Raw genomic sequence first — 24,163 nt, 5'->3', positions numbered from 1 at the left:
AAATTAGCTTGGGGTCAAATATGACATTGAGGTTGTGACTGACCAGGTTCAGTTTAGAATAGCTGGCAGCGAGAGGGATGAAGTCAGTAGCGAGGGAACGGAGAACTTTAATGTGGACAACATGGCTAATGTATTATTCATGATGTGGAGATGCCGGCGTTGGACTGGGGTAAACACAGTAAAGAGTCTTAACAACACCACCAGGTTAAAGTCCAACAGGTTTATTTGGTAGCAAATGCCACTAGCTTTAGGCGTTTGCTACCAAATAAACCTGTTGGACTTTAACCTGGTGTTGTTAGACTCCTTACTAATGTATTATTCAACAGCATTGGCACAAAGTAGTCAAAGTAATATGGTAAGGTAAATTAAATTGCATTTATGGATTGTTTTCTTGAAATCTGTGTACTTGAGAGCTAATTACTTGCTTTTTGAAACATTGAGGTTCAGCCATAATCACCAAACATGCACAGAAAGGCCAAGAAACTGGGAGAACTCTGTTCATCTGCTTTAGGCAGATAGGGCCTCAATGGAACATCATACCTAAAAGATGGCGCCCAACTAAACCTTATGCTTAATCTTGGGAGTCAGGTTTGAACTCAGTTTCTGTTTCAGAGTGTGGATGCCACTAACTGCGTCAAACTGACAGTTAATTTTTCATTCCACTGAGAAAATGTATAACAATAAAATTCAGTGTTTTAGTAGCATTAGCTAGATTTACAGCTGCACAGTCATATTCTGGTTGGAATCCTCAGCAGACCAAGGTCATCTCTCATCTCATATTTTAACAAACTCGTAGTAATCACACTAAAATATAATGTTCTGAAATACAAGAATTAGTAACTTTATTGTGCTCTTGCTCTATGTAGGGTGGTTGAAAGTATTTTGTGTTGCCCTTTATTAATCATTGTGAATAGGTCGACGTTTTACTTTAATATTATTGGCTGATTTGTCTTTGTCTTTTTACAGGAAATTATTTGTCAGAAGAAAAACGTAAGTACAACCTTTGCTTGATTTTAGAAACTGTTTAATGAATTTCAAGACTTAATGATTATTAAGTGTAGTATATTCAAGAATATGGACTGAAGTGTAAGGTCATTGCAGAAGACACCTGCGATCCAAAAGTCTTTAAAGACAAAAGTAGTGAAGATTTGATGATCCTGCACCTGTTGATATATTTTGAGGCTATATCCGTGTATTTTTTTATATTGGAATTTGTAGCTCAGTACTCTTATTTTTTCCATTGGAAGTTCTTGTTTAATTTGCAAAACATTGTTCAAGAACAATTAGTAAATAGAACTCAGGAAGGAAATAGAAGATTGGGTGAAGTGGTCAACTCAACATAGCCCGTTTTACAGCAGCGAGTGTTTAAGCTCTGGAATGCACTGTCTGAGAGTGTGGTGGAGGCAGGTTCAATCAAAGCATTCCGAAGGGAATCAGCCTGTTATCTGAAAAGGAGGAAGATGCAAGGTTATGGGCGAGAGGGCAGGAAAATGGCAGTAAGTGAAATGCTCTTTTAGACAGCTGTTGCAACACAATGGGCCCATTTGCTCCTTCTGTGCTATAAGAATTCCGATGTGAGACCTCAACAATTAGATTTAATACTTGAAGATGCCATTTTTTATAAGGAGCACTGTATTGCATTTAAACTGCAACTAGTGTGAATTAATAATATTGTATCAAGCTTTCAAATCACAGTCATAGTTCGCTACCCTAGTGTTTCAAAAGCTTGTGTATTTCCATTTTAATTTTTTCAGCTCAATGTTAGCCACCCAGCTTATTTATTTATATATGGCAGTCTTTACAGTCCTTGGTCCTGAAAGTCAACATTCTCCAAAAGTTATCAGAGAGGAAAGACAGATTTTTCAAGCACACAATTTAAGCCAATTCTGTCCATGTAACTCTTTGGCATTTATTAGAAATAAAAGTCATGTAAAAAAAAATCTATATCCTTACAAATACAATAAGAAGTCTCACAACATCAGGTTAAAGTCCAACAAGTTTATTTGGAATCACACATTTTCGGAGCGCTGCTCCTGCCTCGGGTGAGTATGAGGAAGGAGCAGCGCTCTGAACGCTCGTGATCCAAATAAACCTGTTGGACTTTAACCTGGTGTTGTGAGACTTCTTACTCTGCCCACCCCAGTCCAATGCCGACATCTCCACATCATTACAAATACAATGATCGAGAACTTTCACACAAGAAGGCCACCAAGTTTGTGGTTTCAGTGGGACTAGTCAAAATGTAATATAATGTTACCAATGACATTGCAAAGAGGTATGATGTAACTGTGATCAGGAGCTCCTTAAGAAAGTTTCCTATCATCAGTTTTGATTTGCACTAATACCCTTAAGGTCTCATTGAGTCTTTCCTCATCTCATTTGACATTGTGCTTTAAGGAACTATGTTCCTAATTACTTTTTCTCACAATGCATTATACCTTGTGCCTTCATTGAATTTTATCAGGCTAATTAGAAAATATTGTCTAAATTTTGCTGTAACTCATTAACTGTGAATCAAACTTAGCGAAGGTAATGGCCTTACATGTGTAACTTTACTGAAAGCTCTCCAATGTATATTGATGGGCAGCATAAATTGTAAGATTTTTCACCCATCTGAGAGGATGTTTGTGCTGCCTGCATTAGTAACAGGGGTTTGGGCACAACACTGTAATCATTCAACCTGAAAGGATTAAATTAGCTGAAATGAAAATAAACATCGGGCATGATATAAGTTAAACCACCAATTCGCTATAAGCCTGATTTGCATGAGCTGCACAGACTGAATTCACTGCCTTAGTGTTAGTTTTCCTTTTGGTATCTCTGCTTTCTATATCAAAATGTAATCACGCATTCTGACACTGAGTTTGTAAGTGTCAGAAATACCACCTGAGTGGTATTTCTGTCTAATATGACTGCACATTAATGGTACTCATGTTTGGTGGCAGTCGTCGTTTTTTGCTTCCAATGTCTCTATCAAATATTCTCTGGTCAGATTTGGACCTTTTTTACTGGTCCAACTATGTGAAGAAAATGTGGCTGTTGGATCAGGATTCTGTGTTCATGATAAATCATAATGAGTAGTATGAAAACATTGAAAGCTTGCGACATACCTCTTTCACCTGGACCGAACTGTAAATTCTGTTGTTAGAAAGGCAGATCTCAAATGCTGATCATGCTTCAAATGCATTTGGGAAAACAAAGTAACCTCCCAAAAATGTAAATACGTAAGATGTAAAATAGCTTATGACTAAGGCAGCATGTTGCTCCATTCATGACTTCCTGTTTGACATTTTACTTACCTGATCAGATGATCACATGATTCTGCTTAAAGGTCATGTACAGAGCAAGGAAATTGAGGTTGACTTCTTTCTCTTTTGAAAGATCATCCTTCAAGATTTAAATTAAATCAGTAGGTTTTGCTAAAATGATATTGCATGAGGTTTTCTTTAACACCTGAGACCATTTCTGTAGCTCATAATTTTATTTCAAAGTAGTTTCTGTAGCAGTCTTATTGACTGTTTAGAGTTTGCACATTTTTTTATTGGATCAGAGCTGAATATTGTGTCCAGTTGATAAATACCATATTTATAGATAAAGTGGTTAATATGCCATTTAAAGGTAAGAATAGATTCCTATTGTTGAAAGCCAGGATGTTATATTTTTGCTTTGTGTTTTCATCCCCTTAAATGTGCCATTGTGCTTCCTGGAAGTATTGCACCTTAATGCTGCGTACAGTTCTCCATTTTAAAAATCGGTTTGTGGGATCGAGGAGTAATATCAAACCTGGCTTCTACAAAACCAGAAATTAATCTTTACTATACTTGCAACATTCACATGTTGTTTAAAGGCAGAATCTAAAATCTCAGTTGTGGTGATTTTTATCTGTGGTGGTTCTTGCGTGTGAATTCAGTCCCTGTGTAATTTCTTAAAATGACCTTTTATAAATAAGGCTGATTGTGAATTTGCTGCAGGGTTTAAAAGTACGTTTTAAAAAATCATCTTTAATATCAATCCAGGGTGAATCCAACATCTGTATTTCGTGCAAACCACACATGAGACTGCATTTTAAAATGATTTACTTTATGCATTACTTGGGCCTAATACTCATATGCATAATTGGCTTCTTCCTGCTACAATTTGATGTTTGTCTACATTCCAGAGAAACATCTAGCCTAGCGAGGGACCTATTTAGTGTTTCGATTTAGCACTGCAGTAGATTGGTTGGTCTCAAGGGCACCTGGCCTGTAATTTCCACAATCCATGACATTGTCCTGGTGGCACTGGGTATTCTGAAAATTCTTCTCCTCATGATGGGACCCCTATGAAATTCTGTAATGCGTTTTCAATGACAGACATTGGAGGGATTTTCCAGCCCCGCCATGATGGGTCTGGCTCTGGGATATGTGGCAGGCCAGCCTTAGATTCTTTGATTTTCGGTGGGACTGGACGATCCCGGTGGCCAGTGGGTCCAGAAAATCACACTCATTATCTGAATTTAATGTATCAAAATATTTTTTTATAGAATTCCTACAGTGCAGAAAGAGGCCATTCAACCCATTGATTCTGCACCGACTCTCTGACAGAGCACCCCACCCAGGCCTAACTGTGTAACCCCATGTATTTATCCCCCTAACCTACACATCTTGAGACACCAATGGGCAACTTAGCATGGCCAATCCACCTAACCTGAACAACTTTGGACTATGGGAGGAAACCGGAGCACCCGGAGGAAACCCATGCAGACACGGAGAAAATGTGCAAACTCTAAACAGTCACCCAAGGCCGGAATTGAACCTGGATCCTTGGAGCTACAAGGTAGCAGTGCTAACCACTGTGCCACCATGCTGCCCCCTCAAAGTTAGCTTAACATTGTTTGGAGGTGAAGAAACGATGAGGGGGAAGAAAAAGTAGACTTGCTATCAGATTTAGTGAAATTGAGTTTCTAATATGGTGCAACTGTATTTTTTTTGTTACAGGCATCCTGTGGAAACTACAGCTTTATACCATACATGGTGACTCCACACAACAAGGTGTACTGTTGTGAGAGCAGCTACATGAAGGGATTGAGTGAGTTAATGCAACCGAATTTTGAGTTGTTGCTTGGGCCTATCTGCATGCCGTTAGTGGATCGCTTTGTTCAGTTGCTGAAGGTTGCACACATCAGCTGCTGGTAGGTGTTTATTTACACATAAATATCATGTTTCTGCATCGAACAGACGTTTGTCCAGGAAGGCATTCATGTTTAGCTGATCTGTAAAATAAGCTTGCTTGTTCAGCTATTTGTAATTGTGTTTATCTACTCACTTTTCCCTCTCCATCAAGGCAGTAATCCAAAGCCAGAGTAATCTGTTCTTTTTAATCTTTGAATGAACATGCATGGCAGGTGGCAAAGTCCTGTGATTATGACAGCTATAGATAAAAAGTTTATTTATTTGTGTCACAAGTAGGCTTACATCAACATTGCAATGAAGTTACTGTGGATATCCCCCAGTCGCCACACTCTGGCACCTGTTCAGGTACACTGAGGGAGAGTTTAGCATGGCCAATGCATCCAACCAGCCCGTCTTTCGGACTGTGGGAGGAAACTGGAGCACCCAGAGGAAACTCACACAGACATGGAGAGAAAGTGCAAACTCCGCACAGACAATGACTCAAGCCGGGAATCAAACCCAGCTTCCTGGCACTGTGAGGCAGCAGTGCTAACCACTGTGCCACCGTGTCACCCACAAGTACAAAAGTATTTTTTACTACTTCATTAATGTTTATGTCAGTGGCAAATCTTGTTGGTATGATCCATGGGTTTTAATCTTACCGGTACTATGGGGAACAGTTAAAACCACCCAGCTCACTTAGTTGCCCACTCAAAGCTGCCCATTTTCTTCATGAAAAATGTAGATTAGGCATAACCAACAAGCGCCAACTCTGGTTTGAGCAGGAAATCTGACCATGATGCTGGTCAGAAAAGGACCAGAAAGTAAAGAGACCGTGGGAGAGAGATTTTATATGTTGGGGGGCCAGAAGGAGAAGTTCCTCAAGCCCCATGAGGAAATTTGAAATTCTCTTACCCCAAGCTCCCCTCTGCAAGATCTTCATAGAATGCATCTCCCAATACCTACCCACAGGCCTACTGGTGACCATGAGTTACCGAGCTTCCTGCTCATTCAAAAGATGACATGGTGGCACAGTGGTTAGCAGTGATGCAGTTTCGATTCCAGCCTTGGGTGACTATGTGTGGAGTTTGCACGTTTTCCCCTGTCTGCTTGGGTTTCCTCCAGGTGCTCCAGTTTCCTCCCACACTCCAAAGATGTGCAGATTAGGTGGACAGGCCATGCTAAATTGCCCATATTGTGTAGGTTACGTGGATTAGCTATAATAGATGTGCTGGGTTGCGGGCAGGGGTTTAGGCCTGGGTGGGATGTTCTTCGGAGGGTAGGTGCAGACTCCATGGGCTGAATGGTCTATTTCTACACTCTATGGATTCTACGATTCCGGCTGGGAAATAACCGACTGTGAAACTCGGGAATCAAAATAGCGGGGCTGTTTTCTTAGAGTTAGAGTTTCTGAGCCTCTGGCCATCCCACCCACACAAAACCTGTCTGGAGTCTAAATTGAGGCCTATATTTCTGCTGCTGTAACCTTTCTTATTCTGAATCATAATTTAAGGCAAACCCAGCTAATAAGAAATAAATATCTGCATTTCTCAAATAAAACAGACATACTTAATTTCTACATTGATTTCAGTAAAGCAACACAATGTCTTAATGGTCAAAACATTTCAGCAATTATTAAAACAGCACAAAACACTAATTTGATAAAATTCTATAAATGTAACAACTTTAGAAATGTGTTTGACCAAGGTCTGAATATCTTCCAACTGGTTAAAACGTAGCCCGTGGTAAATTTGTTACAAGTAATTGTGCTCCAATATAGCTAGGATTGTACATGTTCTTGAAATTGTAAATGGAGTTCATCAGGACTAAGACGCGAAGTTAGCTTTACAGTGCAAATTACAATCCTTAGATTGAAAGACCAAGATATAACTATAACAAAAGTCACATTTGGTGTTTTATATGCAAGCATTAAATGCAACAGTGAAAGCAAACCTCATTCTAATTCCCGTCTGATATTCCTACTTGTGCTTCCCATAGATGGCACAGTGCCAGTCTCTAGGTGCAGCTTTGAACAGAGATGGAGTGCCTTGCTGATTCAAGGAAAGAAAACCAGCATGATTTCTCTTGTGTTTAGCTGCTTATCTTCCCTTTGGAGTCCAGAGTACACTGCAGGCGAATGATACAGGATCTGCACAGTTCTTAGTAAAACTAGTCACACTCATCTTATTTTTAATATTAGGCACAGGATGATATTGTTGAGCCATTTTTTAAAAAAATGTGCATGTTTCCTTCCCTACACCATGCCATACGAACAACTTTAAAATACATTAAATTGTGATTGCCTTTCATGAACACTTCCTTCCAAACCTATTGTTTGAATATCCCTTTTTATTTGCGTTCACAACCACTGAACATGCAGTATAATAAGATCTCGGTTCAGCAGTTCACAATGAAATATCTCAAAAGCAGTGATTTACTTTTGAAGCCTGTGACTATTGTTAAGTAGGTGAAAGAGCTTCAATGTTTATGAAGTGCTTTGGGAAATCCCAAGATTATGGAAGATATTTCTGAATATAAACCCGTTCAACAATTATCCAGAAAATAATCTTATTCGCTGTAACACATCATTGTTTATTGAGCAGATTAAACATTTTTGATTGGCCAGCCATCAGTCGACATGAACAATAGTTATTTTGAATTGATGAACATAACTGGTACATTTAACAGTAACAGAACATTCTACTCCAAGTGCTCAGTGCTTAGTATGGGAATGCAGCTTGGAGACCAGGAATTTATTGGGTCTGTTGAGTTTTGTTTAATTCTTTGTTGCGATGTGGGTGGCAAGGCCTACATTTGTTGCCTAACTCTTAAATGTCCTTGAACTGAGTGGCTTTCACTGCTATGGATATTGACTCACACGTAGGCCAGACCATGTAAGACTGGCAGATTTCCTCTCCTAAAGGACGTTAGTGAACCAGATGGATTCGCAACAATCAATGATTAGTTTCATGGTCTTTTCTGAGACCAGCTTTTCATTCCAGATTTTATGCCATGGTGGGATTTGAAATCCACCACGTCCCCAGAGCATTAGCCTGGGTCTCTGGATTCCCAGTCCAGTGATGTTACAACCACACCAGTGATTCCCTCTAACAGTTTGCTGATCTTAGCTGGGGTAGTGATCATGTCACTACAGCTGGTCTTGTCGCCTTTGTTCGATTTATTTTATCAGATTTCAAACTCCTGACAGTTCTCCAGTGACCCCTGTGGGATTGTGTGTAGACATTAGATGAGCTCAGGATTGGACTGAGCTGTGATGGCCCACATGTCTGAATAACCAGTTGTCATTGCCTCTCTAACCTTGCATGGCAAAATAACTACTCGGGTCATGTGTCAGAAACTGAGTAAGGCCTGGTAACCTAAGCCCAGTATGAGTTAACATCTTCAGGAAAATAGGCAAAAAAAAAGCAGATAGTGGGAGAAACAGAAGAATTTCAATTTATTTGCAACCGACACAAGATGGGAGTGGTATGATGTGTTTATGGTGTCAGAGAACCCCAAGGTATGGTATGAGGCCAGAATAGACCCCAATATTTTTTCAATTTTTGCACAAATGTGAGGAAAGGATGCCTCACTTCAGGGGTAACTCTGTTGACAAACTAGGGATCTTTTATCAAACAAAATTTATTCATATCATAGTTAAGTATAACTCAAACAAAATGAAACATTTTAACTCTTAACCACTGAACAATCTTTAAATATTAAAAGAAACAACTCTTAAGTTAGAGGTTATCATTATTTCTGTTTCAATTAAACAATATTTCTCTTATAGACTTAAAACCCACTTTAAACATAGTTAGCAAAACACATATATACTTGCTCTGACTTGGGTAACAGCCTTGGAGCTTTCAGAGAAAGAGAGAGAGAGCCTCTTTTTTTTAACCAGCTCCAGTCACCAACTATTTTTTAAAAATGAAAATGAAACAGTTTTTTTCTGCTACAAGCCTAGCTCTTCCCATCAACCTAATATCATATGACTGTCAACCTAGCTTGATATCCCAGGAGAACATGGGTAAACAAAAGTGCATCAACTCTACAAAGTAGCGCATTCCTATCTAAAATGAGTTATTATCCTGCTTTCTCAGCATCTGCTGCAATTCCCCCCCCAGACAAACTGCTAGTAGAAAAACATTGAATCCTAAAACAGTCCCCCTCAAGCGTAAAATTTATTAATAACACAGTTTCATCACAGGTGGGAGGAGTGGGATAAGCCAGATAAAGTTGTTTTTAGCCAAGTTGAATGGGCTGTGCCATTAGATACCTATTGGGATTTAACTAGCCAACTCCATTTTAGAGTTGGCTACTTTGTGCTAACTAAAGCACCGTCCTGTCATCTAATGATGCCATTAGCTCTTGTTCCTTACTCTGAATCCTTCTCCACAGGCTTTTATAAAAATTGCTTTTACATTTTAAATGCATTAAGCTACTCTGTATCATAATTTCAGAAAATAACAGTAAGCCAGCTATAACTGCTCCTCTTGTGTTAATTCTGTATTACTCTTGTGTAAGTGGGGTGAGTTGTTTTCATTTTGGTTACAGCAGAACACAGAATGGTTTTGCATACCCCTCCCTAACCAAGAAAATTTACATCTAAGATATTGGATAAGAAATGTGTTTAAATGTTTAGATTGAATTCTCTAAGTTCCAAACTTGCTCTTCAGGCTGCATAGCATTTTTAAAAGATTCTTTATTTCTAAAATGGGAGTATGTTTTCAAAAAGCAAGCTAGTGTTGGTGTCCATTTGTGCTTCGCAGTCAGTATTTTCGGGAAACTATTCTGAGTGACATCAGGAAAGCTCGTGAACTTTACAGTGGTAAAGAATTGGCCACAGAACTCGGAAGAATAAAAAAACGCCTGGACAATGTTGAAGTTCTCTCTGCCGATATTGTCATTAATTTGCTTCTTTCTTATCGTGATATTCAGGTATGTGTTACGTGGCTGAAGGTTTCCTGTTTGTTTTGCGTGTGCATATAATCGGACGTATTTGTGCTGTGCGCTTTACAGTTTAAATTTTATTTATTAGTGTCACAAGTAGGCTTACATTAACATGGCAATGAAGTTACTGTGAAAATCCCCCAGTCGGTGCCTGTTTGGGTACACGAAGAGAGAATTTTATATGAACATTCTGTGTATATATAGATCAGATTTTTGCCTCAAAATTTGGATTACATATTCTGTTTCATAAAAGAAAATTTAATAAAACTCTCGAAAAAGGGGTAGAAACTGGTACATTTCATTCTCATTATCTGGGTGCAACATTAGTTTTGAGTGGGAACTATTTCGGGCAGTGATAAACTGCTCTGGCGTTCTCTCTCCTAGCCCAACATGGAGCCAGAGACTTGCAATTGCCTACAGCGCCTGTCTAAAGCCTGAATCAGGACCCAAATGCCAAACTTGGCTAAAACTAAGCAGTGTGATCATTTATGTACTTCCTGCTCAGATTTTCCAGCTCATCAGAGAATTGAACACCCATTCTGAAAGACACAACAAGGCTCCTCCGGGGAAGCTGCTTTTTAAATCACACCATTGAATAAGAAACCTAGCGGAGCAGGTGGCCTACCATCCTCCACAGCACTACTGTGGGCCATTGCCAGCCTGCCTTCCACCCCCACACCTACCTGAGGGTTGCCAATTGAAATTTCCAAACAGGAAATTTTCGCTGTAGAGCTCCATACACATTAGATGAATCCTGGTGCTGAATTTGCCACGTGCTTGGCACTGGCTAATGCTGGCCGCAATGTTGGCCATTTTGTAGGAATCTCCCAGATATGTAGAAATATATGAGAAGACGCCATTATGACCCCAAACCAAACAAAGTTAACATTACAGGTGTGGATACTTCAATAGAAATGGTAAAAACAATTTCAGGTAAACTGTATTGCAAAAGAACAAAGATCAAAAATGTGGAGTTAGAGGGACCTGTAAAATCTCAAGTGATTAGTGATTGATGAAATGGCTGGAGTGATTTTAACATGAGACAATAGGAAGAAACATAATGAGATAAATTTAAGAAACATCGAAAATCTTTAAATAGTTCTGGTAGCATGGCATTATTGGTGTGGTAGAAATGGCAACTGGTACAGCTGGGGCTTGAGAGATTTAAAATGCAGGTTACTGCCCAGGATAGAAATATGGATGCAAGTTCCATACCTCCCCAACATCTTAACAGAATTGTATAGAGAAATTACAACAGCAATTGTTCAGAGCAGCTTTTATTCTAAATCAACCATATAGCTTTATTTATTCTAGATAGTGAACAGTATAGATTACAATTTAAACACTGCAACAGATGCATGGTCTGTTTGGGTTTGTTACGTAAAAAATATTGCCACTGGAAATACAAGAACACAAGGGCTGGAGCAAGGATAGACCATATGGCTCATTTAAAACTATCATGGCTGATCCTAGGTTTCAATGCCACTTTCCTGCTTGTTCCTCATACCCTTCGATTCTCTGAGACCAAAAATCTGTCTGTTCCAGCCATAAATATATTTACCAAAGGTACAGTGTAAAGAATCCCCCAAAGATTCACAACTCTGAGCAAAGTACTACCCGACTCAAGAACAGCTGTTTCCCTGCTGCCATCAGACTTTTGTATGGATCTACCTCGCACTAAATTGATCTTTCTCTACACCCTCGCTGTGATTGTAACACTACATTCCTTACCCTCTCCTTTCCTTCTCTATGAACAGTATGCTTTGTCTGCATAGTGTGCAAGAAACAACACTTTCCACTGTATACTAATAAATGTGACAATAATAAATCAAATCAAGAAGTAATTTCTCCTCATCCCAGTCCTAAATAATCGGTCACTTATCCTGAGACAGTGCCCCAGTATTTTAGACTCCCTGACAAGCGAAAACGATCTCTCAGCATCTACCCTATCGAGCTCCTGCAGAAACATTTACATTTCAATGAAAATGTCTCTCATGGCTTTTGATTTTCAAGTATTTTCAGTGTGTTTTTTGTGTTTTCTTCCTTGAATACTGATGCAAATTACCTGTTGAGTGCTTCAGCCATTTCCTTGTTCCCCATGATTAATCCTCTAGTCTTGCCCTCTTAGTTACTTTTCCTTTTTATAGAATCCAAACATCTCTTTCAAACTGAAGTCTTGCTCCAAGGCAGTTACTACTTTTGACAGGGTAAACAACTGTCAGCTGGTGCAGTGCAAAAGGGGGAAACAAGTGGAGGAGTAGGGTAAGGTAGAAAACTGTCTTCCATTTTGCACCTGTTGCAGAGGCATGACTGAGGGTGCAGAAATGCACCTTACAGTGTTACAATTAGTTCACGCATGAACCGGTGTACCAAGCTGTCGGCTGCTAATTTACTTCACAAGAATTTTCAACATTGAATTATGTTTATTTTATATCCTGCATTTCTTTTGTCAAGGATTATAATGCCATAGTAACATTGGTGGAAACTTTGGAAAAACTTCCTACCTGTGATCTAGTGGACAATCTTCACATCAAATTTCATTATGCCTTTGCGCTGAATCGGTAAGACATTACTTTAGTGTTGATTCTAATATATTAATTAGCTTACATGGTCATTTTTTAAATACAGATTTATAATTCTGTCATGGACGGAGTGGCTATGCTTTCTTAATGTCCGTAATCAGTATGTTTTGTATGTCGTTTCTTACACTTGGAGTGTGTATTGCAATTAAATAATGCAGAATCAAGCTTTTGTGAATTTAAAATAAAGAAGGTTATTTATCTTATACATTTTAACCCTGAATTAACACAATGTCACAAACTCAGTTTCTCTCTCTCTCCCATATCCATACACAAGCACGTACACACACCCCTTCCATGGGGCAGACCTGTGGTTTGTTGAACAATATTAATTAAATAAAGTTGAAGTAAGTTTCTTATAAAGCTAAAAGTTCACCGCAGGATGTGAGGTTTCTTGTAGTCGAATATCGAGGAGGTTTATTTCTCAGATGATCTTTGAAACTGGAACAGGTTAAATACTTTTGTTGCTTGATGACATGATGTGGAGATGCCGGCGTTGGACTGGGGTAAGTACAGTAAGAAGTCTCACAACACCACGTCAAAGTCCAACAGGTTTATTTGGCAGCACAAGCTTTTGGAGCCTCAAGCTCGATCAGGTGAGTGGGAGTTCTGTTCACAAACAGGACATGTAAAGACACAAACTCAATTTACAAGATAATGGTTGGAATGGGAGTCTTTACAGGTAATCAAGTCTTAAAGGTATAGACAATGTGAGTGGAGAGAGGGTTAAGCTCACGTTAAAGAGGTGTGAATTTTCTCCAGCCAGGACAGTTAGTGAGATTTTGCAAACCCAGGCAAGTCGTGGGGGTTACAGATAGTGTGACATGAACCTAAGATCCCGGTTGAGGCTGTCCTCGTGTGCGGAACTTGGCTATCAGTTTCTGCTCAGCGATTCTGCATTGTCGAGTGTATTGAAGGCAGCCTTGGAGAACGCTTACCCGAAGATCACAGACTGAATGCCCGTGACTGCCGAAGTTTTCCTCGATTGGAAGGGAACACCATTGCCTGGTGATTGTCGAGCGGTGTTCATTCATTTGTTGTCGTAGCAGCTGCATGGTCTCCCCAATGTACCATGCCTTGGGACATCCTTTCCTGCAGCATATCAGGTAGACAACGTTGGCCGAGTTGCAAGAGTATGTACCGTGTACCCGGTGGATGGTGGATGGAATCCATGCCGATGATCCGGCACGTCTTGCAGAGGTTGCTGTGGCAGGGTTGTGTGATGTCATGGTCACTGTTCTCCTGAAGGCTGCGTAGTTTGCTGCGGACAATGGTCTGTTTGAGGTTGTGCGGTTGTTTGAAGGCAAGAAGTGGGGTGTGGGGATGGCCTTGGCGAGATGTTCGTCTTCATCGATGACATGTTGAAGGCTCCGGAGAAGATGTCGTAGCTTCTCCACTCCGGGGAAGTACTGGACGACGAAGGACACTCTGTCCGCCGTGTCCCGTGTTTGTCTTCTGAGGAGACCGGTGCGGTTTTTCGTTGCGGCAAGTTGGAACTGTCGATCGATGAGTCGAGCGCCATATCCTGTTCTTATGAGGGCATCTTTCAGCATCTGTAGGTGTCTGTTGTGATCCTCCTCATCTGAGCAAATCCTGTGTATTCGGAGGACTTGTCCATAGGGGATGGCTTCTTTAACATGTTTAGGGTGGAAGCTGGAGAAGTGGAGCATCGTGAGGTTATCCGTGGGCTTGCGGTATAGTGAGGTGCTGAGGTGACCGTCCTTGATGGAGATGCGTGTGTCCAAGAATGCAACCGATTCCGGAGAGCCTCTGATCTTCGGGTAAGCGTTCTCCAAGGCGGCCTTCACAACACACGACAACGCAGAATCGCTGAGCAGAAACTGATAGCCAAGTTCCGTGCACATGAGAACGGCCTCAACCGGGATCTTGGGTTCATGTCACACTATCTGTAACCCCCACGACTTGCCTGGGCTTGCAAAATCTCACTAACTGTCCTGGCTGGAGACAATACACATCTCTTTAACCTGTGCTTGGCCCTCTCTCCACTCACATTGTCTGTACCTTAAAGACTTGATTACCTGTAAAGACTCGTATTCCAACCATTATCTTGTAAATTGAGTTTGTGTCTTTATATGCCCTGTTTGTGAGCACAAGTCCTTACTCACCTGATGAAGGAGCTTGAGACTCCGAAAGCTTGTGCTGCCAAATAAACCTGTTGGACTTTAACCTGGTGTTGTGAGACTTCTTACTGTGCTTGATGACATACAGTGAGTTTCAAAGTCTGTTTCTGTGACTAGCGACTGATGGTTCTTGAAAGCCAAAGATGGCACAGCCTTTTCTCTGCAGCTATTGTCATGTTGATGTTCTTCCGCAGTCCACCCTCATCTCTCTGAGTCTTTAGATAAAGCTTGTTATCTCAAGCCAGTTTTGATCACATGACTGGTGCTGACAATCATTCAAGCAGAATTGTTTGGAAGTTCAAACCATCACTACACAATAGCAGATAGGTGATGGTCTTTCATACTTGTTGTTAACTGGTTCTTGTCAGCTTTTTTTAAAAGTTGTAAACCCAGGGGGTGCAGAGTTTAGGGGGCCATTGACTTCTGTTTTGAGTTAGCTTTGAACAATGGCAGTCATGAATTTCACAGCTGACATGTGTCTTGGTACATCCAGGGGGAGGTCCCCATCCGTGATTATTACATTTGGAACGTTGCAGAAATTTGACTGTGTGTTGAAAAGCAAAGGTCACCTGACCCCTTGGCAGCCGACTTAACAGTTTAATGGTGACTTTAAGCAAAAAGAAGACAGTTCCAGAAACATCCACAAGTTAGGAATATGACATGCTTTTATTGAACATGACTTTTTACATGTAAAGACTCACATCCCAACCATTATCTTGTAAACTGAGTTTGTATCTTTATATGTCCTGTTTGTGAACACAACTCCTCACTCACCTGAAGAAGGAGCTTGAGGCTCCAAAAGCTAGTGCTGCCAAATAAACCTGCTGGACTTTAATCTGTGTTGTGAGACTTCTTACTGTGCTTACTCCAGTCCAACGCCAGCATCTCCACATCTTTACTGAACATGACAGTTGTAAGATTCTTGGTTGCTGTTGTTAGAACAGGCGAAACTCTGCAATTTGTTAAATTCTGGATGGGATGCCCCCAAATCGTTTTCCCCTGGGTGAGGAGGGATGAACTGGCTCCCCTTATTCAACTCCTTAGGTTGATCACAACAAGATTAATTTTAGATAGGATCCCTTGCCTTGTGGATACATTTTCCCAGTCCCGATATATTTATGCTTTAAAGGGAGCCAATTTAACCAGGTTCTCTTGAGTTAAAAAAGTGTTGAGTTTATTAGCTACTAAATGCGAGAAAAATAATGACGCATTTGTGTATATGTTCACAAAGATTAGAAATGAGAATTGAATCCAAAAGTTTTTTTTTAAAAAAACACACAAATCAGTCTTTGACTTGTCTGTGAGGAGTAGATGGTGGAACATTGTGGCCGTTGTGATTTGTGATTCCAGTAGTGCTGACTTCAGATGAAGAGCTGGTTTTGAATTCGTGTTCTGTGGTTTAGCTGAGAAGCAGCCCTGCTTCCTTTTCAGATCTGGCTTTGCTGATTTGGCAATCAGACAGAGTTCCCTGCAAAGTGTCTTTTTGCAGGGGGTCTGCTGCTGTCTTTCCTCTTGTATCTCGCACTCTGTCACACCCAGCACCGGTTGAAACTGGCCAAGTTTTGCAGTTGGCTTTTATTGTTGTCTTTGTATATTCCTGAAAGGTGAAAATCCACAAACTGCTCAGGGACCTTGTTCACAGGGTATCATTCCTGCTGAGATGATAATCAGCTCCCATTATCTTCACAGGAGGTGGCAGTTACTTTCTGTATGGTTTTTGTGCTTTTGATGTATCCCTGTCTCAAAAAGGTGTCACCCACCAGCAATTTATTAAAAGTTCAGTATGTTCACATGTAATTCAGGGTTTTCCCCCATTATCATGACACTGTCTCTTCACAGTCTATGCAAGTCTTGTCATTACTGACTTTAAAGGAATAAATCTGATCTAAATATGCGATTTGGGGATTCAATCCTTTAGTACACAATAGATAAAGCTTGTGTGTTTGTCCAAGTAATGCAGACATTTAAAGGTTCCCTGAATGAAAGCCGAAGGCTGGTGAAAGGAAAGAAGGCACTTAACTTTCTTGGGAGGAGCGATTATCCTTTACTGTGTGTGCTGCTTCCACTGTTTGGCATACAAGTAGTCCTTCAGCAGTTTGATACCTCATTTTTAGGTCTGCCTGGTGCTGCTCCTGGCATGCCCTCCTGCACTCTTCATTGAACCAGGGTTGATCCTCTGGCATGATGGTCATGGTAGAGCGGGGAACATGCCAGACTATGAGTTTAGAGTTTGTGGTTGAATAAAGCACCTCATGGTTGCCCAATTTGGAGATCTTTGCAAAATCTGTCCCGCTTGCCATGTGGTAGTGCCACACAATATGATGGAGGGTGTCCTCATTATAAAGACATGACTTTGTCTCCACAAGGATTGTGCAGTGGTCACCCTGACCAATACTGTTATTGGCAGATGAATTTGTGGTAGGTAGATTGGTGAGGAGGAGGTTAAGTAGGTTTTGCCCTCTTGTTGGCTCTCTCACCACTTACCGCAGACTCAGTGTAGCAGCTAGCCCTTTAGGATTCCAGCCAGCTGGGTCAGTACTGATGCTACCGAGCCATGTTTGGTGATGGGCACTGAGTGGTGTTCAACATGGCGGAGTACTGATTCATCAGCTGAGGTAGGGATGTGGGTGAGGAGTGGTAGGTACTAATGAGCAGGAAGTTTCCTTACCCATTTTTGACCTAATGCCGGGAAGCTTCAAGACTGGAGGTAAATGTTGAGGATTCCGGGGGCAACTCTCTCCCGACTGTACACTACAGTTCCACAACACCAGGTTAAAGTCCAACAGGTTTATTTGGTAGCACAAGCCACAAGCTTTCGGAGTGCTGCCCGTTCAGGTGACTCACCTGATGAAGGGGCAGCGCTTCGAAAGCTTGTGGCTTGTGCTACCAAATAAACCTGTTGGACTTTAACCTGGTGTTGTGAGACTTCTTACTGTGCTCACCACAGTTCCGCCACCATTTGCTTTGTCCTGCCAGTGGAACAGGACATGCCCAGGGTTGGAGATGGTGGTTTCTGGGACATTATCTGTAAGGTATGATTCTATGAGTATGATCATGTCAGGCTGTTGCTTGACTAGTCTGTGAGACAGCTGTCCTCATTTTGGCACAAGCCCCCAGATGTTAGTAAGGAGGATTTTGCAGGGTCGATGGCTAGGGCTGTATTTGATGTTGTCATTTCTGGTGCTTAGGTCGATACCGGTTGTCCAAATGATTTCATTTCGTTTTGAGTTTTCTGTAGTGGTATAAAACAACTGAATGGCTTGCTAGGGAATTTCCGGGGTTATTTAAGAGTGACTCACATTGCTGTGGGTTTGGAATCACGTGTAGGAACAGGAGGAGGCCATTCAGCCCATCGAGTCTGCTTTGCCATTCAATACGATCATGGCTGATTGGGCACTTTGGTGCCTTTTACCCATACTATCCCCATAATCATTTACATTATTGTTAATCCGAAATCTATAAAGCTCTGCTTTAAACATATTGACTGAGCTTCCACAGCCCTCTGGGTAGAGAATTCCAAAGATTCGCAACTCTGTGTAAACAATTACCCTCATCTTGGTCCTAAGAAGCATTCTCCCTTTATTTTGAAATAGTGCCCCCTGGCTCTAGACTTGCCAACCAAGGGAAACATCTGGTCAGACAAGATAAGAACAACAGATTTCCTTCCCTAAAGGGGCATTAGTGAAATAGATGGATTTTTACAACAATTGGGGATAGTTTTATGGTCACCTTAACTGAGACTAACTTTGAATTCTAGACTTATTCATTGACTCCAAATTTCACCAGCTGCCGTGGTAGGATTTGAACTGGTGTCCCCAGAACATTAGTCCTGGGCTTCTAGGTCAATGACATTACCACCATGCTATGCCTCTCCTCTGTCTCTACCAGTAGCCCGGCAGGAAACACTGTCGGGTGCTGTCAGCAAAGGGTGGGTGGGGTATCTCCTTCTGAGGGATCCTCCTGTGCCCAAAATTATATACCCCTTTAACCGTGACCCCTATATGCTCAAGGCTTGGCACCCCACTGGAGTCTGCTCATGTTCAAAACCCCAGGCTTGCCTTGAAAGACAAGGGGCCATTGCTTCGTCTGGGACTGCCTGTTTGATTTGATTTATTATTGTCACATGTATTAGTATACCATGAACAGTATTGTTTTTTGCGTGCTATACAAACAAAGCATGCCATACATGGAAAAGGAAAGGAGAGGCTGCAGAATGTAGTGCTACAGTCATAAATAGGCTGTAGAGAAAGGTCAACTTAATGTGAGGTAGGTCCATTCAAAAGAATGATGGCAGCAGGGAAGAAGCTGATCTTGAGTCGGTTGGTATGTGTCCTCAGACTTTTGTATCTTTTTCCCTATGGCAGAAGGTGGAAGGGAGTATGTCTGGGGTGCGTGGGGTCCTAGATTATGCTGGCTGCTTTTCCGAGGCAGTGGGAAGTGTAGACGGAGTCAATGAATGGAAGGCTGGTTTGCATGATGGACTGGACTTCGTTCAGAACCCTTCGTAGTTTTTTTGCGGCCTTGGGCAGAGCAGGAGCCATACCAAGCTGAAAGAATGCTTTCTATGATGCATCTGTACAAGTTGGTGAGAGTCGTACAACAGTGGCCACAACTGCAACCTGGCACTACTGGAAGTACAGAGCTGCCTCCAACCAGATTGGCTGGCAGCTCTCTGAGGTGGGACTTTCTCCCAGATGGGAACAGAAGCCTTGCCCTCACACAATTAAGGCTCCTGTGTAAAATGGCTGCAGGCTTTTGGGTGGTCAGGCGGTCAACTGACTTCAATTGGGTGGGGGGGTGGAATATGGCACCCAAAACTACAAGTGACCTATGATTGGCTTGTGACTTGTTTAAGTGATCTATTTTGATGGTGCTTTTAGTAACATCAACAGCACCATAGGAAGAGATAGAGGCAGTAAATTCAGAGACTCATTTTCACCATTTGTGTCCAGCGTATTTTATCTTTCTGATCAGAGTGACTGTTGAGCACAGGTTGTCTGAAAGGATGCTTCACAGAAGAAGAATAATGCTTCATCACATAAGACCATAAGATATAGGAATCGAATTAGGCCATTCGGCCCATCGAATCTGCTCTGCCATTCAATCATGGCTAATATGATTCCGATCCTCATTCTCCTGCCTCTCCCTGTAACCCTTGATCCCCTTATTGATCAAGAACATATTTATCTCTGTCTTAAAAATACTCAATGACCTGGCCTCCGCAGCCCTCTGTAGCAATGCGTTCCACAGATTCACCACCCTCTGGCTGAAGAAGTTCCTCCTCATCTCAGTTTTAAAGGAGCGTCCCTTCACTATCAGATTATGCCCTCGAGATCCAGTCTCTCCGACTAGTGGAAAAGTCCTCCCCACGTCCATTCTATCTAGGCCTCTCAGTATTCTGTATCACAGTTTGATCACCTCAAACAATAACGTGGCAAGCTAGCATGTATTGCAGCAATTGTTATATTCTAATGAAACAGAGACTTCCTTTCAATGTATTGGGCAATTTATGTATTGGGCAAGTGTTAATGTGGAGAATCTTGAGTTCCAATAAAAATAGAGACTAAAGCTGCGATCCTCTGAGTGAATTGTCCAATGGCTGCTTGCTGCTTGGGGGAGTAAACTGACTCGTGCTGCCAATGTTGATATAGATCCAGCTGAGGCCTTATGCTAGTAGTGGATCCTGGCAGACAGTGAAAGGTATGTCAGAAAATCACAGGCACTGATTTGATTATGTATCAGGTCCACATTGTTTCCTGGCAACCAGGGGTTGAATATTACCTGCATAGTCCATTCTCAATCCAACCAGAACAAAAGGAAAAAAATCAATAACCATTAGAAGTGCAAATTGCAAATGGGTGCTACCCTGTAGTGGTCTTGAACTTAATTTAATGCTTTTGTTACGTTGTGTACATAGGTTAACATTTTTTCAATATTTATCATTTGTAAAGAAGCTACTATTTAGAAACATAAAAAATAGCTACAGGAGTAGGCTATTCAGCCCTTCGAGCCTACACCACCATTCAATATGATCATGGTTGATCATGCACTTTTAGTTACCCTCTGCAACATTAATCCATGGCATAAGACAGCAGCAGTGGCAACTCTCCAGCAGGTCAAACTGGCTGCAGGACAGGAGGTGGTTCAACAAGACAAGTTTCTTTACATTTTAGTATCCCAATCCTGCAATAGCACTTCATGTTCCAGTGAAATTGAAGGCTTAATTTGAGTGGGAGGCAGAACTGGTGCATGAAGTGAGTAGAAGTTGGGAATAAAGCAAAACCTGGCCAACTTAACAGTGTGGCGCATTTCGTTTGCTGAGTATCATTGCCTACCTAGTGATTGGGTGCAAGTGGAATTTGTGGTGACAGGAGGCTAAATAGCCTTGAAGCCACGGAAATTGTGCCTTGAACTAAATTGGATCCATTGGGAGTGGATCAGCAATGATTGTAGTCATGGGAGAAGGAGCTGTCTCAAGCAAAGAGAGGCTTTATTTCCTTGTGGTTCCTGGAAGAGCACTCCTGATGCCTTAAGCCATCGAGCAAACCTTTTTCTTAAAAAGTAAAGAAGTTTGTCTTGTTGAACCACCTTCTATTCTTCAGCAAATCTGACCTGTTGGGAAGTTGCCACTGCTGCTGTCTTATGCCATGGGTTAATGTTGCGGTGGGTAAGGGTAAACTATATTTTAATGGCCCAAACTCTAAGCCCTGTCACTGGGAACCTGGACGGAGAGGGTTAAAACTCGCCCTTAAATTCTTACCATCACCTTTTCATAGAGCTTTCAATCTATCACGTAACCTTGGTTTAAAATAGAAACAAGTTGTTCCTGATCCTTCTGGTTTTGGCAAGCGATTACGTCATGATTGACAGTTTTGAGTGGCAGATATTTTTTAATGTAGTGAAAATTAACTAAGTTTGAATGTTGGTGTTCTCCTTGTTAGAACGACATTTAATAGTCAAGATGATGCCATTCTATTCCACGATATTAATATCCCCGGACTCTGGATCCAAATCGAGCTCTCATTTGTTCACAATGTTTTCTCCAGGAAGCTCAATTTCCTGTTTTATTTCAAACACCCCCTCCAATAGTTTATTGGAAATGCAAATCTAATGAAGGCTTGTTTCTGTACTCTATCCCTCTATTTGTAAAGTCCAGGATCCCATCTGTCTTATTAACCACTTTCGCAACCAGTCCAGCCACCTGCAGTGGCCCTCTGCCCCTGCAATCCCTTAGAATTGTATCTTTTTAAAAATTGCATTTCCTCATTCTTCCTACCAAAATACATCTGTTCACACTTCTCTGCATTAAATTTCAATTACTCCATTGGTGGCTGTGCTTCTATGATTTAGGTCTGAAATTCCTCCTTGAAGGCACCCCTTTTAAACCTCCCTCTTTGACCAAGCTTTTGGAACCTGCCCTAATATTGCTTTGTGACTCGTTGGCCTTTTTTTATTATGCTCCTGTGAGGTGCTTTGAGATGTTTCATTATGTTAATGGTGCTGTATTAAATCCAAGTTCTGTTGCTGTAGAAGTGAAATGTAATCAGATAATGATTTCAAACTAATGTTATGTAACACAAGTGTAGACTGTGATTAATCAGGTGGAATAGTAGAGTACTTGGGCCCTGATTTCTACCCAACCATTAGCGCCGCATTAAATCCACTCCTTCGTATTTAAAAGAGAAAGGAATCTTGCATAAACAAACAAGAACTTATTGCACCTTTTGTAAACCTGTACAGACCTGCTTTTGTAAAGCCAAAGCAAAACATTCATGTGTTTGAAGAGCTTGTTCAATGACATTCCTTTACTAATTATATCACAAAAATGAAGAACTCCCCCATTTCTATTAATTCTGAAGGGGAAGGGTGTAGGTGAGGTGTGTTTTGATCATTTAATTATGCCATGTGGGGGATTCCTGTGGCCTGTTCAGTTCTTTATATGTTGAATAAAAGATAACACGAGCATGAATGCTTGGTTTCAGCTTTAAAAAAAGCATTAATTTGCTCACACTCACACGCTCACTTCAGCCCTCAAGGAAGTCTTTGGCCTCCCCTCTGCTAATATCATCAATTTTCCTTTCCATCATAGAGCCATACATACAGCGCAGGAAAGGCCCCTTCGGTCAAGCGAGTGCATCAACAATATCTAACACTAAAGGTGCCTCTCCCTTCACCTTTCCCACTTCCCCAAACCCTAATTGCTGATCATCCCTTCTCATGCACCCCTCTCTCTCTGGTTGCCCCAACCCAAACTCCAATCACTGACACTACACCCCCTACCAGCAAATAGTCAAGGATGGTCCCCAGCTGTACACTACTGCCGCTGTTCTTTCTGGTTAGCCATGAGCCTGGCTGTGAATTTGGCTAGCTCGCAAGCAGGAAATAGAAAATGGAAGAATGGGTCCTGTCGTTCGGTTCAGCAGGACTTCCATGTCATCAGCCTTTTCAGATTTTGAAACTACAAAAGGTCATGAATGTAGCCCAATCCATCACACAAACCAGCCACTCATCCAATTACTCTGTCTACGCTTCCCGCTGCCTCGGCAAAGCAGCCAGCATAATTAAGGACCCCAAGCACCCCGGACATGCTCTCTTCCATCTTCTTCTGCCAGGAAAAAGATACACAAAGTCTGAGGTCACGTACCAACCGACTCAAGAACAGCTTCTTCCCTGCTGCCATCATACTTTTGAATGGACCTATCTCGCATTAAGTTGATCTTTCTCTGCACCCTAGCTATGTAACACTACGATCTGCACTCTCTTGTTTCCTTCTCTATGAAGGGTATGCTTTGTATAGCATGCAAGAAACAATACTTTTCACTGTGTGCTAATACATGTGATAATAATAAATCAAATCAAATTCTTTGGCCTTTGTCGCCTTCCCATAAATATCAGGCCTCAAATTAAATATAAACAAATGGTTCTTTCATTGTCGCTGGGACAAAATCCTGGAACTCCCTCCTTAACAGCACTGTGGCAGTACCTACATAAAATGGACTGCAGCAGTGCAAGGAAATGGCTTCTCGGGGGCAATAATTGCTGGTCCAGCCAGTGACACTCATCCCCAGAAATATTTTTTTTTTAAAGTCAGATACTGAAGGAGGCAGACCGTTATATTTGAACGGTACATTTAGGTCACAGTTGAGCCACTCGTCCATCTTTCATTTTCAGATGCTGACAGAACTGCTGTGCATTTTGGGTTGTTTTTCTGATTCCTTCTGCTTGTGCTCGTGGAACTAAAGTTCCCTCCCACTTTAGTAGGGAAACATCTAAAGAATTTGTTAGGTGTTCCCCACTCCCAGTCCAATAATTTTGTTCTGTTTACATTTAGCATTAGTTA

At 41.4% G+C, this 24,163-nt stretch overlaps 1 protein-coding gene across 1 annotated transcript in view; it reads left to right on the top strand.

Moving 5' to 3' along the window:
• Nucleotides 1–24,163, top strand: part of LOC144493527 (mitogen-activated protein kinase kinase kinase 5-like) — a 154,669-nt gene that overhangs the window by 30,751 nt on the left and 99,755 nt on the right. The window contains 4 exon segments of the mRNA XM_078212578.1: nucleotides 967–990; nucleotides 4,977–5,170; nucleotides 9,923–10,091; nucleotides 12,558–12,664. Of these exon segments, the coding sequence (XP_078068704.1) occupies nucleotides 967–990; nucleotides 4,977–5,170; nucleotides 9,923–10,091; nucleotides 12,558–12,664 (494 nt within the window).

The sequence above is a fragment of the Mustelus asterias genome, chromosome 5 (assembly GCF_964213995.1).
Source record: "Mustelus asterias chromosome 5, sMusAst1.hap1.1, whole genome shotgun sequence".
In the NCBI taxonomy this organism is placed as follows: Eukaryota; Metazoa; Chordata; class Chondrichthyes; order Carcharhiniformes; family Triakidae; genus Mustelus; species Mustelus asterias.
The sequence above is the reverse complement of the archived record's forward strand: the minus strand, read 5'-3'. Positions and strand labels throughout refer to the sequence as shown.